At 39.9% G+C, this 16,623-nt stretch overlaps 1 protein-coding gene across 1 annotated transcript; it reads left to right on the top strand.

The window, feature by feature from the left end:
* The first annotated feature begins 840 nt into the window (after nucleotides 1-840).
* On the top strand, nucleotides 841-9,559 carry MTG2 (mitochondrial ribosome associated GTPase 2). Its single transcript, XM_068416361.1, has 6 exons — nucleotides 841-1,079; nucleotides 2,772-2,919; nucleotides 3,552-3,667; nucleotides 4,318-4,536; nucleotides 5,945-6,083; nucleotides 6,477-9,559. The coding sequence occupies exons 1-6, from the start codon at nucleotides 846-848 to the stop codon at nucleotides 6,869-6,871; spliced, it is 1,251 nt and encodes a 416-aa protein (XP_068272462.1). The 5' UTR covers nucleotides 841-845; the 3' UTR covers nucleotides 6,872-9,559.
* The last annotated feature ends 7,064 nt before the right edge of the window (nucleotides 9,560-16,623 follow it).

The following is a 16,623-nucleotide window of genomic DNA, read 5'->3' as shown; positions in this document are numbered from 1 at the left end:
TTTCCTAATTTATACATGATTTTTGGTGTTAATATTTCTAATTGTTAATAACAAAATGTTTATTTAATGTGTTGTCCATTTTTATGTATTAATGTGGAAACAAAGTGATGCCAGCATTTTGACTTCTTCCATTAATTGTATCATTTTCTGTTTTGTAATACAGAATGCTTGAAAATTGTTTAGGTTAAATATTATCTGAAAATGAAGTTGGTGGTATTTTTCTTACGACAGACTTTTGAATGGAAAGAACAGCTAAAGGGAGATTACTGAGGTGCACCTTCTCTCCTACTTCTCTGATACAATTCATAGATAATTATGTACGGCAAAAGCTTCTCCCAGCTTTCAAATTATATGCAAAGATCAAACGCTCTGTGTGTGCAGAGTGGATGTTAACACAGAGGCAGGTAGGACACACTGCGCGGCCCTGAGGGGAAGGGATCCCAAACCGGGCCCTCCCGGGCTCCTCGCCGCCTTGCCGCACCGCTCAGCCCCGGGCTGCGCAGGGCCGCTCCTTCACGGACTGATTTAACCCTCACGGGAGCGAGCTGTGTCCGGGAGATTCTAGGCTGGGACACAACAAGTACCACGGGCCTTTGTGGGCTACCCCGGTGCCCAGGCTCGACACCGTCCCTGGCGCGGCGGGCCGGGCGCCGGTGTGTGAGGGGCAGCGGCGCGCTGAGGGCAAGCGCGAGAGACACGGCCGGCGGCCGCGGAACGCGCCTGCCCGCGCTCCCTCCGCAGCGGCGCAGCTGCGCGTGCGCGCGGCGGGGAGCGGCCGGGGGCGGGCGGGTCCCAGCGGCGGGGCGGGGCGGGCCGCGGCTGCGCTGTCCGGCGGTCCCGGCGCCATGCTGCAGCGGTGCTGCGCACTGCTGGGTGGCCGGGCTGTCCCGGCGGCTGCCGGCCCTGTGCTGCCGCGGTGCTGGGCCCTGCTGGGCGGCGGGCCCCCGTGGAGGCCGGGCCTCCTCCTCCTGAGCCCGGTGCCGGCGGGAGGGCGGCAGCTGCCTTTCTCCACGACCTGCGCGAGGTGTTCAAAGAACAGGCGGCTGAGGCAAAAAAGAGCCATATCGGAAAGGAAACTGGTGAGTCCTAAAGTAAACCAGCTGTTGGTGGGCAGTGCAGTCACCTTGCTGGGCGGTCGCCCCCCAGGCAGGCGTCAGAAAACACCTCACCTGCTCCGTGCCGTTGTCTCCTCAGAGTGATCAAATATATACCCTTGATGTGAGGGACCGTCTTTGTAAAATCTCACCAACTTTCTGAATAGTGACGAAATTAGTCTGCCGTGTGACATTATCGGTGTTCGGGGGGGTGATAGTAGCGGTAAGTGTGCCTTGAGCCCCAGCACCTCTTGGGCTGAAAGCATCCATAGGTCGAGAAAGCAAAAAAAGCCTCACGTAGCTTTAAAGCTAAAATATTGTTTTATTTCTCACTGTCTTTATAGTCTTGCATAGTAGTCAGCTGCCAAATAGCATTTTATATCAGAAAAACTGCAGGGTCTTAGAACTTTTTCTTCATATTCTTTTTTAAATTATGCATCTATGGAAAATCTTTCTAGTGATCAATAAATCCTCCTACTTAAAGCAATAGTTTCCTTTCTCGCCGTGTGGTGGTGCCAAATACTTTTTAAAAGAGGCTTTTTAAGACATCACTGGTCATAGTGTAACTTTAATTATCAAGAGTTAGGGTGTTTTTTCATTGCTTATCTTGGTACCATAATACCAATAAGACTTTTTCTCCCTCACATACTGTTTGGGCTATTTAATTAAAGTGACTGGTGTTGCTCGTTCTCATTATGAAGTCCTTTAGTAATTGACAGAATTTGAATGTTACCACAGCCAAGGTCATGTTTTCTCTTTTCATCCCAATACGTAAACACCTTCACCTACTTACACAAATGTACTTCTCTAATATTTTCCCTTGGGCATCTAAGCCCACTTTCTGGAGACAGGTAAATACCATCAAACCTATTTTGCTGACAAAATACTGAAACATGGTGCAGCATAATTAGTTTGCCAGAAGCCAAATATTAAGTTAACATCAGAAATAGAGTCAAGATCTGGAATTCTCTTTACACTGTTTTTTTAGCCCTTGAACAGCTGGTTGTGGCATATATTAAGATTTCCTCTGCTTATTCTGTTTGCAAATACTTTCTATTCTTTGTCTTTAATACTTTTCTTAATTGTTAGAAGATTGGAAGTTTGCCTTAATTTCATCACCTGGTATAGAAAGTGTTAATCAGTATGAGAACATCCCTCCCACACATGCACTATGGCTTTTTTTTGCAAATTTCAGTTCACTTTAAAGAAGTAAAAAGTTTATGCATATCATGTTTTGAAATTTTGTTTTCTTGAACAGGAACACAGTTACTGAGGGATTTTGGCTTACAGTGTGGTAGTTCTCTTGAGCTACCTGTCAGCACTATATAACTGTATTAATAAGGTACTTTTCCTGTTATGAGTTCCCTTAATGTGAATTTTGCACTTTTGGTATCTCAGCTGCTGCATTAGGTTATATCCACGTAGCCTCAGGCATGTACTTTTAAGGGGGTTCTTAAAAATTCTTGAAAAATGAGATTTATCTTTACTGTTATGCTTAGTATGCTCTATTTAGTTAATCTGTGAATGACAGCAGAATTCTGAATTTTTTTTGCTGTTGAATGGAACTCATCATGACATAGCAGGTCTGCATATTACTAAGCTTTGCAGAGCAATCAGCTTGGGAAGATGACTCTGATAAACTGTACTTAAAGGGTACAAAACCCGTCCTTGTTACAGACACGCTATTTTGTGGATCACCGGAAGGTGCGTGTGGTTGGAGGACAAGGAGGAGGAGGGGGTCATTCTTTTTATAGTGAACCCAGAAAAATATTTGGAGGTCCTGATGGTGGAAATGGAGGTGATGGGGGTCATGTCATTTTGAAAGGTAAAACTCACTAAATTTGTTTTGTTTCATGTTGTCTTTGTTGCTTAACACCCCACCCCAATCCCCTCCCAGCAAAAAACAACCCTACAATATGTGTGTTTGGTGGGAGCTGGTAAATGTAAATGTCAAAAATGTTAAAATGGTTATTTTTGTATAAGATATCTTTGCTTTTTAAGCTTTGTCCTGAGCTGTGGTAACAGGGACATAAATGACACTGACAGCCTTAGAAAGCATTTTGAAAATCAAGATACTTTGCAGACATTTTAGTGGCTGGTGCCTGACTATGTTATGATAAGGCTGAGATCTGATCAAACTGTACTCTTAAGATGGATAAGATGCCACCACCCTGCTGCAAAATCTGCTAATCTAGCAAACGAATTTTCCAGAGTATTTTGTAATGGTTGATTTTGGAATGACCATGTAATAAAGTGCATGGTTAATAAACTTAAGTAAAGGCAGTTAAACTTCATCACAATTTACATTGATATTAGTTTTCCCTGATATTGTTGAGACAGTAAATAGGATATGAATTCATGCAATATTCAGAAAGGGAAAGAACAGTCAAAAGGTCGCTCTTCTCTGCCTGTCCTACTAACACAACGCATTTAAAATATGCATATTTTGCTCTACAGCTGACCAGCAAATGAAATCACTTTCTTCAGTCCTCTCCTTCTATCAGGGTTTTCATGGAGAGAAAGGAGGAACCAAAAACTGTTACGGAGCTAATGGTGCATCCGTGTATGTTAAAGTAAGTAAATGAAGGTTGCATGCTAGTGTGTTAGCCCTGTATTAACATCGCTGATTTTCAAGCTGGATGACCTTACTGTGAGAAAATCTCATGTGCTTTTTTCAGGGAGCCTTGTGTGCCGTCTCTGCTGAGACGGGGCTGCTTGGCACACAGGCAGATCAAGCTGCTTTGAATTGTTTGCAGAAATTAGACTTCTTTGGAAGGGACCTCTGGCCAAAACAAATACGATTCTGATTTGCTTTACTTCCTAGGGGTCATGTGCCTAGAGCAACCAGAACACAGAACTTCTTAAATAGGAGCAGACTTTTTTCCTTCATACTTTTTTTTTTTCCTTCAATGTGCCTGTGTTGGTGCACATCTACGATACGTTTCGTAGCTCGCTACTGTGATTAGGCTTCTTTGCATAAAAGGAGATAAAGAGGATTATGGTACTGTTAACATTTTAATGAAGTGTAAATGTCTGACTGTGCTGTTTGGGTTCAGAAAGTGAGCCTCATGAAGTACACTTCTCTTTTTGGATTCCTCAGCTTGAGAATACGGAGGAATGATTTTCAGCAAATCTGAAATCAGCTGGTAAAGGATCTGCTGAAGACAGCTCTGCTGCAGACTTTGAGCTTCAGTATAATGCTTGTATCTCTCTTCACTTTAAGGTCCCTGTAGGTACATTGGTTAAGGAGGATGGGGAAGTTGTGGCTGACCTCACTCAACACGGTGAAGAGTATGTTGCAGCTTATGGAGGAGCTGGAGGGAAAGGTAATCGCTTTTTTCTTTCCAATGAAAACCGAGCTCCAACATTATTCACTCCAGGAGAGCCAGGTCAGGAAAGGGTGCTCCATCTGGAACTCAAGACAACGGCTCATGCAGGATTGGTGAGTGTCGCCGTGGTTCTTCAACTTCCTTATCATCGTAGGGTGACACTTGACTGACTGAAGAAATAACGTTTGATAACATTTTTGTTAGCCTTTTGGCTTGCTTTTTAGAGATGCAACTTGATGCTTTCTTGCTGTTACTTGGTAGAAGGGTGTCCAAAGTGATTTGCAGAGCTGTCACTTTTTTGCTACTTGACGTCATCCTACTTTCACTAAAATCAACACTATGTAGAAAAGCAGTGTGCAAGATTCATCAGTGATTAACAGACTCACTGATGATGTACAGCAGGCCTTCTCTGCCAGTTCTGCAGATGAACAGGATGGAGAGTTCCTCTAAATTAATTTCTGTTTTCTTGGGTATTTTTGAAGAAGAAAATTGATAAAGTTCTAATAATCTTCTGTTTCATCCCTATATTTCTCTTTTTACAGATATTAAACATTTGACTTTGTTAGTTTAGCATCCTCTGAAATAAAAATACTATTTAGACATGAATGCTAAGTCAATTTAGGGCTGGTAAGCTGGTAAAGCAGTTAAAATTATGCTTTGCTGGAAAGAGTTCTTGCTGTAGTTCAACAACTGCAGAATAACTGTCTGGTCTAGCAGAATTTTGTGAATTTTTTTAAAGACTAAAAAAAGAGTTGGCATTGATGGATCAATACACTTAATTCTCTGACCAGCTGGAAACTCTGGTCCACTTCTCACGTATTTGGCACTAATTTGGAAATCTGAGATGAATCTGTTCTGTTCTTCACTTAGGAATTCAGTGTCTGACATCAGCAAATAGGAGAATTTAGGATTTGATCTGTTTTCTTCTGGGGATTATTTACCATCTCTGTAGCTATCATATATCAACTATAGGATATCCCAGAGTAACTTCATTTCCGGGATAGGTTGGTTTAAATTCTTGCCCTCTCCCCAGAAGGCCAAGTTTCAATTTAATTCTTTGATGTCGAGACTATGAAAATCCCAGACCTGTAGGCATTTTGGTTACTTGTTACTGAATTAGGGACAAAGCCAATTCTGAATTCTTTTGGAAAATAATAAATCGGTTAGAAATCACAGCTAAAGTGGGAAAAGTGTCATAACATTATTTCAGGGTAAAAGAGATCTTATGGTGTATACCCTTTTGGCTGTGAACAAAGTAAATACTTAAAATGGCACAAAAAAAGTTAAGGGGACCCTTGTATGTTTGATCTATTTAATGTTTTATTTATATGTGTATTTTCTCATAAACAGAGTTTAGGAGAGACAAAAAAGGGAAACCAGGAAGCTTTTCAGAACTCGGTACACAAAATCAGTCTTGTAATATTCATGCTGGATGACCCTTGCCACATTTGCAGAAGCTTACAGGTTTTTCTTGTTGGGATTGACCTAGAACTGTGGCTTTAAAGAGTGTTTGTGTTCCAGGTGGGCTTTCCCAATGCTGGCAAATCATCGCTTTTGAGAGCCATCTCCAGAGCGAAGCCAGCAGTGGCTGCCTACCCCTTCACAACCCTAAATCCCCATGTCGGCATTGTCCACTATCAAGACTATGAACAAATAGCAGGTGAGAATTGTAGCACGTTGCGTGTACCTTTCTAGCAATTTGTATCACCTGGGTTATTCTTTGAAATGCTGCAGGAGTAAGTTTAGCAGTTCTGTAGAATTCTTGCTAGTTCTGAAGAACTTTAAACCAAACAATACTGAAAGCCCATTTCACGTTCACTTATATATGCCCTTAATAGCAAACCAGCAATCTGTATTCTGCCTCTACTGGAATAATCTAAATTTAGGGGTTTTAAAAGATAACAGCAGCCAAACTTAACATGAGGTATGCTTTAATATTGATACATGGAGATGTAATTCTAAAAGTACTTGCACTGGCCAGTGGAAGACTGGGTTTGGTTTGGGTTTTTTTATTAGATGTGTTGGACTCACTGTGGAATTTCTCTCATTGTAGTTGCTGACATTCCTGGCCTAATAAAAGGTGCTCATCAAAACAGGGGCCTCGGCATGGCCTTCCTGAGGCATATCGAACGCTGCCGCTTTCTCTTGTATGTGGTGGATCTCTCTGTGTCTCAGCCATGGATTCAGCTGCAGGACTTAAAATACGAACTGGAACAATATAAAAAAGGATTGTCTGAGAGGCCTTGTGTTGTCATCGGGAATAAGATTGACCTTGCTCAGTCCAGGATCAATCTGCCACTCCTTAAAGAACAGATAAATGACCGGGTCATTGCATTGTCTGCATTGAGAGGAGACAACCTAGAGGAACTGTTCTTGCATTTGAGAGAACTGTATGACACTTACGTGAAGACTGAACAAGCACGAGGGCAAAGCCCGGTCAAATGGTAGGAACCAGAACTACTGTGAACTGTGCCAGAAAGAGGAAAAAAAAAATCTTAGTTTGATTAGATTGCATCTGTGTGGTTTTGGCTTTATGGGTTGTTTTTTTTGAAATGCAAAGGGCACAGCATGTGGATTTGTTCTGGACTGCTGCATTGGAAAAATTTTGTTTGTTTGTTCACCCTTGAGGTGTCTCAGGTGTTTTACAATAAAATTTGAAAATTGTAATCATGATGGGTCTTGAATTGGAAACCTGGATCTTGTTTGGCATTAGATAGTTAATTATGGAATGAAGAGAATGTTATCTAGTAGAAATGACTGAAATTCAGGATCTGCAGGGGATGCTGGCTTGCTTTCTTAATCAGAGTGAAGTGACTTCTCAGTTTTCACTAATCAAAAATTCTGAAAGAAAAATAAGGTGGTCCCATGTTTATCTGTTTTTATACCATAACCACTTTCAGTCATCTTCTCTTAAACTTTTCTCCTGTTTTGTTGGTGGGGTTTTTGTTTTTGTGTGGTGTTTTTTTTTTTTTTTTTGCAGAGGAGGCACAGCTGCTCAGTATTTTTAGGGAGGAGCAGCATGAAACAGCTTCAACTAATGATTGAAATTATTTCCTCGCTAGTATAAATAATTAACTATCCTTAAATGTTGGCAGCAGCTAAGTAGCTGTATAAACTAGCCAGGGAACAGTCATTTGAGACTCACTTCTGAGTTCTTCAGTTTCCTTGAGGAATCTCAGGCAATGTTCTGAGAAATCCTAGGCTTAGATACTCCAAACAAAAGAAAAATACTGTTCTTTGCCTTTTTTTTCTATGTCATTTTGTGGACAGTGTTCTTAAATTTTGTTCTTTAAGAATTCAGAAATCTTCATTTAGAACAGTGGGTCTATGGGCAAACCAGGTAATTACCTCTTGTAAATTCACATTCTGAGTATTTTTATTTGTGATCAGGTGTGGCAAGTAATCTATGCATTATAAGCAGTGATACTGGTATAAATATGATCAGGAAAAAATTAAAACAAATATTAAATCCCAAAGTCGCTCTCATGTTTTGTTTCATATTTGCTTCATCCCTGGGATTTACCAAACTGAATTACGTAAAGTTAATATTCAGTTCTGTCCTTCTGTTTGATTTTGTGCAGCATTTTTAGGCTTCACTGTTGTTTTTCCTTCTATTGCTACGTCTTTTTCAGCCACATTTAATAAAAGCAGGAGAAGATTGCCTGAACACAAAAGCTGGTGCTGCTTCTTTGCAGAACATTTGATACCTACAAATACTTTGCTCTCTCTCTGACTGTATTTTAGTATTTGGCAGTCTTTGAGAATGAAGGAAGCTGTTTAAAAGCGTCTGTACTCACAGGAGCTTTCACCCTTACTTCCTAGTGCTCATGCAACCTCAGTGCTTAGAGTGGAGAACGTTTGTGTACTGATGTGCAAAAAGCACAGCAGGTTGCTAGACAGCTTAGCAGAATGTCCTATTGATCATGTAATTGGTTTCTTTGTTCTTAACATTTCAGCCACCTGTTGTGAGATGACACTACCAAGTTCCTAACCACATGCTTACAGGGTTCAAAGAGGCTTTACAGGAGCACGTACTCCTTCATCTGTCGATGGAAAGTGCCAAATAGCTCCAGCTTTAGTGTTGGAACAACTGTTGTAGGAGCTTGAACTTACTATACTTAATACACATCTACACCAAATGAAGTAACCTCATGCTAGTGGTCCCTGTGTTAATGCCAGACACAAGGAGTGGCTGCACGCTGCAGAGCTCAATGCTGGGTTAATAGCTTGGGTAGCATTTCTCCATAGTGCTCCTTCAGATTTGGCGTGAAGGTCTCTTGCATCCCATTCTAATTACGAGGTACAGAACTGACGAGTAACCTCTGGTTCTGCTGAAAGTAAATTATATATAAAGGAAACTTTTTTTACATCTAGGAACACAGGAGAAAAAATCAGGTTAAGAGAGAGAAGGGTGAATTGTTTCAGAGAATGACGTGCTATAGGATTTCTTCCCACTTTTTTTTTTTTGGCTGGGGTTGGGATGGGTGGACTTGTTTTAGGTTTCAGAGGGGTTTTGGTGGCTTGCTTCTGCATGGCTTTCCTTAACTAGCTTTTGATTTCTTCTGCTGAAACTGATGTTGTCCTTGATTTTCAAGTTGACAAGATGGAAATAGATGGGGGATTTTATTTCTCATTCTGACAATAAGCCTCATTTTAGTGTGAACTGAAGTCCAGTCTATTTTATATTTCCTAAAGAAGCTTGAGCCAGAACTTTGTTTAGCACTTCACAGTTCTAGTACTCATCTTTTTGATGCTTTTTTTTAGTACATGATTACAACAGTATTTTAGTGCTAATTGTGTTTTTTTAATATTTATTTGCGATGTTCTCCCCCTTTGTAGGTTCTTGGAAAGTGTAGAAGGTATCAGTTGAACAGAAAAAGAAAATGAAATGTTGATGTAAAAACAAGCCTTAAAAAAGACCACACTTTTTAAACATATGGATATTGAGGACTCATTGCAGTATGCTAAATAAAACATTGAATCAGTGTGTTTAAGCGTGGTATTTTTTGCAATCTGCTTTACTTATATGGTTTTGTTAAGCATTTTTTTTTGTATTATGTAATATTTTTAAAGGTGCATCAGAATGTATTTCCAATGAATTGAACTGACAGCAATAAAAGTGAGACCCTCGCTGAACTTCTGCTCAGTGGTTCTGCTCTGCTGCGGCACCGTGCCAGGAGGAGAGCAAGGCTGGCCCCCACCCTGCTTCCAGTACTGGGGAGGCCAGGCAGGTAGCACTGCTCGGGGGCTCAGTGAGGGGCAGGAGATGCAGGACATGCCACGAGAGGCTGTGTAATGTCTGTAATTCATTTGGATAATATGTGTGCTTAGAGTCGTGATATTAAAGTAGCAGTAGGTCACCAGTTGCTTGAATGCAATGAAAAGTGAAGGCTGCCAGAAGTGTCAGATCTCACTTGGTTTCTTTTTCCATTGCAAGGAAAATTTCTTTCACTATTGTGTGTGTGTTTATTAAGCCTCTTCACAGTGATTTTTATTGGTAAGTGAGTTTGTGGTAACTGAATAGTTGCTCTGACTTGAAAATGTTTAAAAAGTCATAACCTGTTGCTGGAACTAGATGATCTTTGAGGTTCCTTCCAACCCAAACCATTCTATGATTCTATATGATTGATTGAAATTACGGAATTACAGGAACTGCTGTGAACCAGCGATGCTAGTGCTGGTAGAACGGGACCTTGCCGTAGTTGGCACAAGCTACTGGATACAGAACACCAGTTTAACTTCCTTGCCATCTTTTCTTCCACAGGATATTGCTAACTGGGCTCATTGGCCAACACCGGTAATGTGAGGTTGATGTTGGGACCAGAGGTTAGATGTGTTGCCAGTGTGCAGCTTAATGAGTTATAAATTGAATGGCAGGTGGTATATAAATAGGGAGCAGAAAGGCTGCTGGAATGCTAATGTATTGTTTGAACTGTTAACTCTGCAATGGAAATTAAAAGACAATGGATGTATGCTGCAGCTTAATCTTTCTACAAATGTCATTGTGTAAAAATGGATTTTTCCTAGTAGCAAGATTACCTTTACCTTGGGAGCTGTTATTTTTGGCGACACCCTAGCCCATAATCTGGAGACTGTTGTCTTGCATACAAATTATGAGAGGTGAGGCTTTTTGGGAGAGGTAGTACATTGTACAGTGTGTGTAGGGAGAACAGGTATGGTTGGAGCTCACCATCTCTTCAATAGATCTACAGCCGTATCATTCCTGTGAAAGTTATATTTTGGTTTTGGACCACTTCTGTTAATAATGAAGTTCATCACCATTTTGGAAATGGGTTTGATATAAATTAAAACTTCATCCTGATGTTGCTAAGCTTCATCCCGATATTGATGTGTGCCTGGCCTTTAAAGAACAGCTTTGTTTTCTTCTGTTCGTCTTCCATACTGCAGGTTCCAGTGCTGTTCCCCATTAACAAGTTTCCCCTTCTTGTTAAATAGGGATTAATTCAGCCGACACTACAGAGGTCTGGAAAGACTGAAGTTATTAATATTTGGAGGGGAGGTTATATATGTGTGCCAATAACGATAAGGGATGATTTTGCAACTCTTGATAAGAGAACAAAGCTGCCTTCAGGCTGCACTCTGCATTTTTCTCTGTGCAGTTCTAAAATTTATTATGTGGCATGTGCCCATTTTTCCGAGATATAAAACATAGCTGGTAGGACAAAGGAGAGAGATTTTTATCAACCTTGGTTTAATATTGAGGTTGTGTTTGTCCTTCTTTTTCCCACGGAGAGTAATTTTTCATCTCTTCTTTCCTGATTGAAATAGAATTGTCCAAGGAGGCCTTAACTGCGTCTGATTTCTTATCCACAGGGTTGTTTTTTTTATCCTCTGCCCTTGTTTATATGAAATATTGCTTTGACTCCTTGAAGTGTGCATTCCTTGGTTAGGCTCTATTCTTTGCTTATCGCTTTAGGCTCTATTCTTTGCTTATCGCTATACTGTTATGTCTTCAGGATGGAAGTATTTGTGTATCATGTATGTATTTCCTGAATGATGAGTGAAGACAAAAGACTAGCCATACTACTAAACCATAGAATTATGGTTTAATAACTAACTCATGTCTGCATGCTCAACTTCAGTAAGAGGTAATGGGTAAGGCTGGCTACTTTGTTACAATCCATTTTATGCTGATAACATTCCATTAATTTTAATTGGAGTCACTTTGGTTTACTGCAGTGGTGACCCAAGCCTAGGTGGTTGTTTTTGGTTTGGTTTGGTCTTTTTAACCTGAATGCAGCATTGCAGTAGCCTCAAATTCTGTTATTTTATGTTGTGGTTATTGGGTAAAATAAGACACAAAACATGAAGAGCCTTGTGCCTATTCACATATGCTGCAAATGTTTTATACAGACTAAATCACCTTTTAAAATGCACGCTTTAGAAATGCACTTAGATCCAGACTTAGCACTGATTGAAAAGCAGGATGAAAAACTAACTGCAGAACAAATTCTCTTTTGTTATTGAAATCCTCAGTGGGTGCCTTTTTGTCTTTGTAACTGGTAGCCAGTGTGTAGGTAAGAGTCAATATTTTAGAAAATGCCTAGGGGTTTGGATTGGTTTTGTTGTATGGAGAAGCTTGGTCATAGTTATGAAGGTTTTTCGTTTGAAACTTGACATTTGGTTCCTCAGTGCTTAATTACCATTGAGACTGGAACATCACTGTTTTCCAGAGATGTGAATCCCCACCCAGTGCTTCTTTCGTACACACACTAATCAACCATGGATAGAAGTTATCTATTCACTGTGTAAATGTAGATAAATTAATCTTCCCCTAGAAGTGGAAAATGCTTATGAAGAAAAATATTTGCATGTGGCAATGTAATAGCTAAAACTAGTTGTCAAGAAGACATCTGTGATATTATGGATTAAGTATCCATATTTTGATTATCTTATTCATGAAATCATACTGTTTTGTGGCTGTCCATTTCCTGTTGTTTTCCTCTGTTACAAATCAGGATGATGAGTTTGGGCAGCTGGTTTGCTTTGTCCAGACAGGACACACATTTATCACATTTAAAAATAAGCTGGTAAAAGGTCACTGTATTAAATCAACATTTTTTTACTGCATTATTTTAGAAAACGTTTATTTTCTTCATTTACCCACCCCCACACCAGACATGCAATGGAAGTTTAAAACAGTAGTTCAAGTCAACAATTATTGGGACAGTGAGTTCCATCTATAAAAACAAAACCTAGTAACATTTAGTAAGGGCAGTGCCAGAAGTTGTGGTTTTGAAGCTTGCCCATCCATGCAATGGGTTAAGTCCCATGCTGGCTGTGCAAGGTCCTTCTGGCCCCTGTAACTATAGATGTAAAAAATGTATTTTATTTTGGTAAGCTAACTCATCTCTGTTTCTACATCAACCGAAATTTTCTAGCTTCATTAACTAATTTATCGCCATTAGGAAAATGGCTTTGAGGGATGAAAAGTTCATGTGTTTGACATCCTATTTTATTTTTTTTTTTAATATTACAATACCTTACATTTGAGAGTGATTTATTAACCTTCTTTCACTGAGAGAAACTGAATCCCAGGAGGCTGAGGTCCAAATCAGGCCTGGCTGGGAAGAGCCTATGTCCCACTGAATTCTAGAAATTTTGAATTTAAGTATCTGTTTGGATTTGGACCCCAGTGACTCACACAGGAAATCTGTGGCAAGGCAGAGGACCTGGAATTGGGAAAAAATTGAGTGTTGTGCTAGTCCTGTAACACAACTATTTATTTTTATTCTAGATGCCTTGTACAAGCGTAACTTACAGCTAACCATGTATGTCATATTTGCATTTGTAGCCTCAAAGTGCTTCACCTAAATGTGTGCAGAGAAGCCCAGAAACACACAGCTCGCTGAAGAGCTGCCCAGTTCAGCATGCTGCTTCACATCTGCCCTCCCCAACAGTCTTCAGTTTCCATTTTACCCTCTTCATGGTCTTGCAGGCTGCTTTAGCATTAGGAGCTTCCTGTGAGCCAGCTCAAGATATGTCCTTGGTTTTTATTTTTTTTTGGAGTCATTCAGGATGTTTTTCACAGTAAATAAAACTTGATTTGTAGATGGATAGCAAAAATTGCCACGTCAATAATGTACAGCTTATTAACTGGTGCTGCTAATTAATGTAAATTACCACTAATTAAATGTTCTAAAGATAGTGATTTTTTAATGCGTATTAAATGTATTGAAGTGGCTTATGAAACTGATCAACACAGAACAGTTCTAGAATTGTATATTAAGTCTAAATTAAGTTAGTGCTACAGAAGTTAATTTCCTAACGTATTTAGGCTGGAACAAAACCACTAATACATTTAACTAACCAGGTCGCTTGATGAATGAGTGGACAGTTGGAAATCTGCTTTTAGTGAATATCCAAGCTAAAAAATAGCTATATTCCCACTTTCATGCTAGTAAAGCCTGAGTGCTTATATATTATTGGAGAAAATAATTGCAGAGGATCACAGATGTAATTGAATAAAGAAGGAACTTGCTCACATTTTCTCAGAAAATATTTTATGCTTGTTCTTGTCTTTGATAGTTAATATATGTGTTTTTCTAAGGCAGTGTGGTAGATCCAGTTGGCGCCCAAATGCCTCTCCAGAGATTGTTGTACAAGTTGCATTTAGGCTTGTACTAAGTTTGTGGTTTGTGTTGTTTTGGTGCAATTTGGAGGCAATTCTTCTGTTGTATTACTTGCTGATTTGATAACTTGTCATGCCACACTTGTAGGTGATTAATACTGATTAGAAATTTTTCCTATTTACAAATAGTGATTGAAAGGCACTTTACCAAAGAGATGCATAGTGATGGTACTCAGTGAATTAATTGCTGAGGTGAAAACATGGGTATTAAGGTGAGTTGATCATAATGACCTTAAATAGTTGATTTCCCAGTTCTTAGTGTTCTGTTCAGTACTTGAGCTGGGGCAACCTCTCAAGACATGAATGGAGGAAGGTTGTATTTCTAGTTTCTCAAAGGAAATTACTATAAACCCCATATTCTCAGAAACAATTTTTGAGATGGTGCCTTTGAAACAGAGGTCAGGAGCACATGGGATTTTTGAGGGGGAATTTCTAAGGGATTTCAGCTCTTTATCTTTCTGAAATAGATGAACTGTTCTGCATACTTCAGTCTGCATGAGTTCTTCCCAGTGAGAACTTCAGAAAGGGTATGTTGGGCATTTTGGTCCTCTGCTGAGGTTTTAATTTACCTTGTTGCTGTATACTTGCAATGACAGTCATCCGTGCATGTTTGACTTCAGTCTTTCCCTTACCCTAGAATTAGCTATATGTCAGCATTCTTCTGTCTGTATAGTTCTGTAAAGTACTTTGCAACCTTCATTTTGATTAAAAGTATTAACGGCAGCAACAAAGGATCTTCTTGCTCGTTACTTTCATGAAAGCTCTTGAATAGCATCTTAATTCCTAGTTCTCAGAGCGCTTAGCATAGGCTTCATGCAAGTATTTTACATATTATTTTTTCCCTGTATATTTTGAACACAGGCTGTATCAGAGATATTAAACAGTGCTTTAGCTGTAATGGTCTATTAAATTTGTGCTTCTCGGAGTGTAAATTATTTTGATAATAGAGGGTAATTGATGTGCTTTGTCAATCCGTCATCAATTCATGAACACTGCAGGGTGTACGTACAACCTCATGTTCAAGGAATTATATATGCAACTCCCATCATTGTTTGTTGTTCAATAAACAGCTTCTAGTGACTAAAGCTGTGTATTAGCTGTTACTTAACGGCTCAAACATTTGCCAGAACTGTCACTGCCCTTCTAGCAGAGAGCTTGTTGTTTGTGAATGCTCAGAGAGATCTTGAATGAAATTATTAACTACTTTGCAATCAGTTTTCCTTCAGCGTTAATTGTGCTGCTAAATCCTAGGATAGTGTTACAAACCATTCAAAAGTCAGTGTCCCATCTCGGGTGCATTTTTATGCTTAAAAGAACCAAAGGCCAAGTTGTGGGCACAGTCTGCCTTTAAAAGCTCTGGTTTTGCCATGAATTGTGCGTTTACATGCACCGGAGGGATACTTGTGATGTTTGTACACACACACCCCACAACTACCCACCTTCATACCCTTCCCTTGCAGTCTCTAATACATAAATCATTTTATGTTATGGCAGGGGGTCCTAGGAATTACTGACAGGTATTTGATGTGTAAGAAAAGCCTTTACAACATAACAAAAAAGTCCTGCTGGGTGCATCTGAGTCATTTAAATTGTTTCAGGTTGTAGAATGTTACAAATGGAAAAATAAGAGTCATGTTCTTCCCTCACAAATGTGCATGCATAGCTCTGCCTACAATGTTTGGTAATTGGATTAAATATTAGTTCCCTTTTGTACCCAGACCGTGCAAGCAGCTTGTAAATTATGGAGTAAAAATGTGGAGCTTGTAAATACCTAGTAATAAGTAATACTCATGCGTCCTGGACTGTAGCAATAAAAATGGTGTGGATTTAAGGAGTCATCAGCATTCCTGAGCTCACAACAAGAGATTTAGGGACAGACCTGGGTTTTCTTGCCTTTGAGGTGTGTACAAGTCTTTGTCTCCCAGGTAGCAGTTGGGCTTGTTGAAGTGAATGCCGGTGATAGTTTTATATCTCAATAAAATGATAGTACCAGGTTCTAGATAGTACCTTTCACCCTGCAGAATTCCTAGTTACTTTTCTAAACCCCATAATCCCTTAATCCTGCAAATACAACTATATTGGCAGAAAAGTATGTTGTGTGATGGTAAGGAGGAAAGGAGGGGATTTAAGTCAAGGTTAAGGGAATGCAGAAGCGCTGGGAGTTCCCTACTATCCCCCAGGACATCTGTGAAGTCTGGCATGAAAAGCTAGCTTTGTGGTGGTAGAAATGGAGAGCGCTTCTCCCTTTTGTGGCACTCATCCAGCGTGGCTAGCGAAGTGTTTTTATTCTTGCCTGCAATTCCCACAGCAGAAGTAAAGATAATAACACTCCATATTGTGTTCCATCTCTTTGCAGAATGAATTCTGTAGAGTGGAGGAGGTCTCTTTCAAGACCGCGTCTGTACTGCAAACTTGTGCTGTTATCACTGCGTGGGAGCTGGGATTATGAAAAATTAATCCTCCCTCATAGAAATCATGTTGTTAAACTTTATTTCTAGCAAGGACACTAACGTACTGTCTTTCCATCCTAGTTCTGCTATGAAAAGGG

Source organism: Nyctibius grandis, chromosome 19 (genome assembly GCF_013368605.1).
Source record: "Nyctibius grandis isolate bNycGra1 chromosome 19, bNycGra1.pri, whole genome shotgun sequence".
NCBI classification, from domain to species: domain Eukaryota; kingdom Metazoa; phylum Chordata; class Aves; order Nyctibiiformes; family Nyctibiidae; genus Nyctibius; species Nyctibius grandis.
The sequence above is the reverse complement of the archived record's forward strand: the minus strand, read 5'-3'. Positions and strand labels throughout refer to the sequence as shown.

What these genes read in the sequence shown, in the direction of transcription:
- MTG2 (XM_068416361.1), top strand. Translation starts at nt 846, where the DNA reads ATGCTGCAGCGGTGCTGCGCACTGCTGGGTGGCCGGGCTGTCCCGGCG. An exon ending in GGGTCATGTCATTTTGAAAG is followed by an intron (nt 2,920 to 3,551) that starts GTAAAACTCACT and finishes TTTGCTCTACAG; the next exon opens with CTGACCAGCAAATGAAATCA. An exon ending in AGACTATGAACAAATAGCAG is followed by an intron (nt 6,084 to 6,476) that starts GTGAGAATTGTA and finishes CTCTCATTGTAG; the next exon opens with TTGCTGACATTCCTGGCCTA.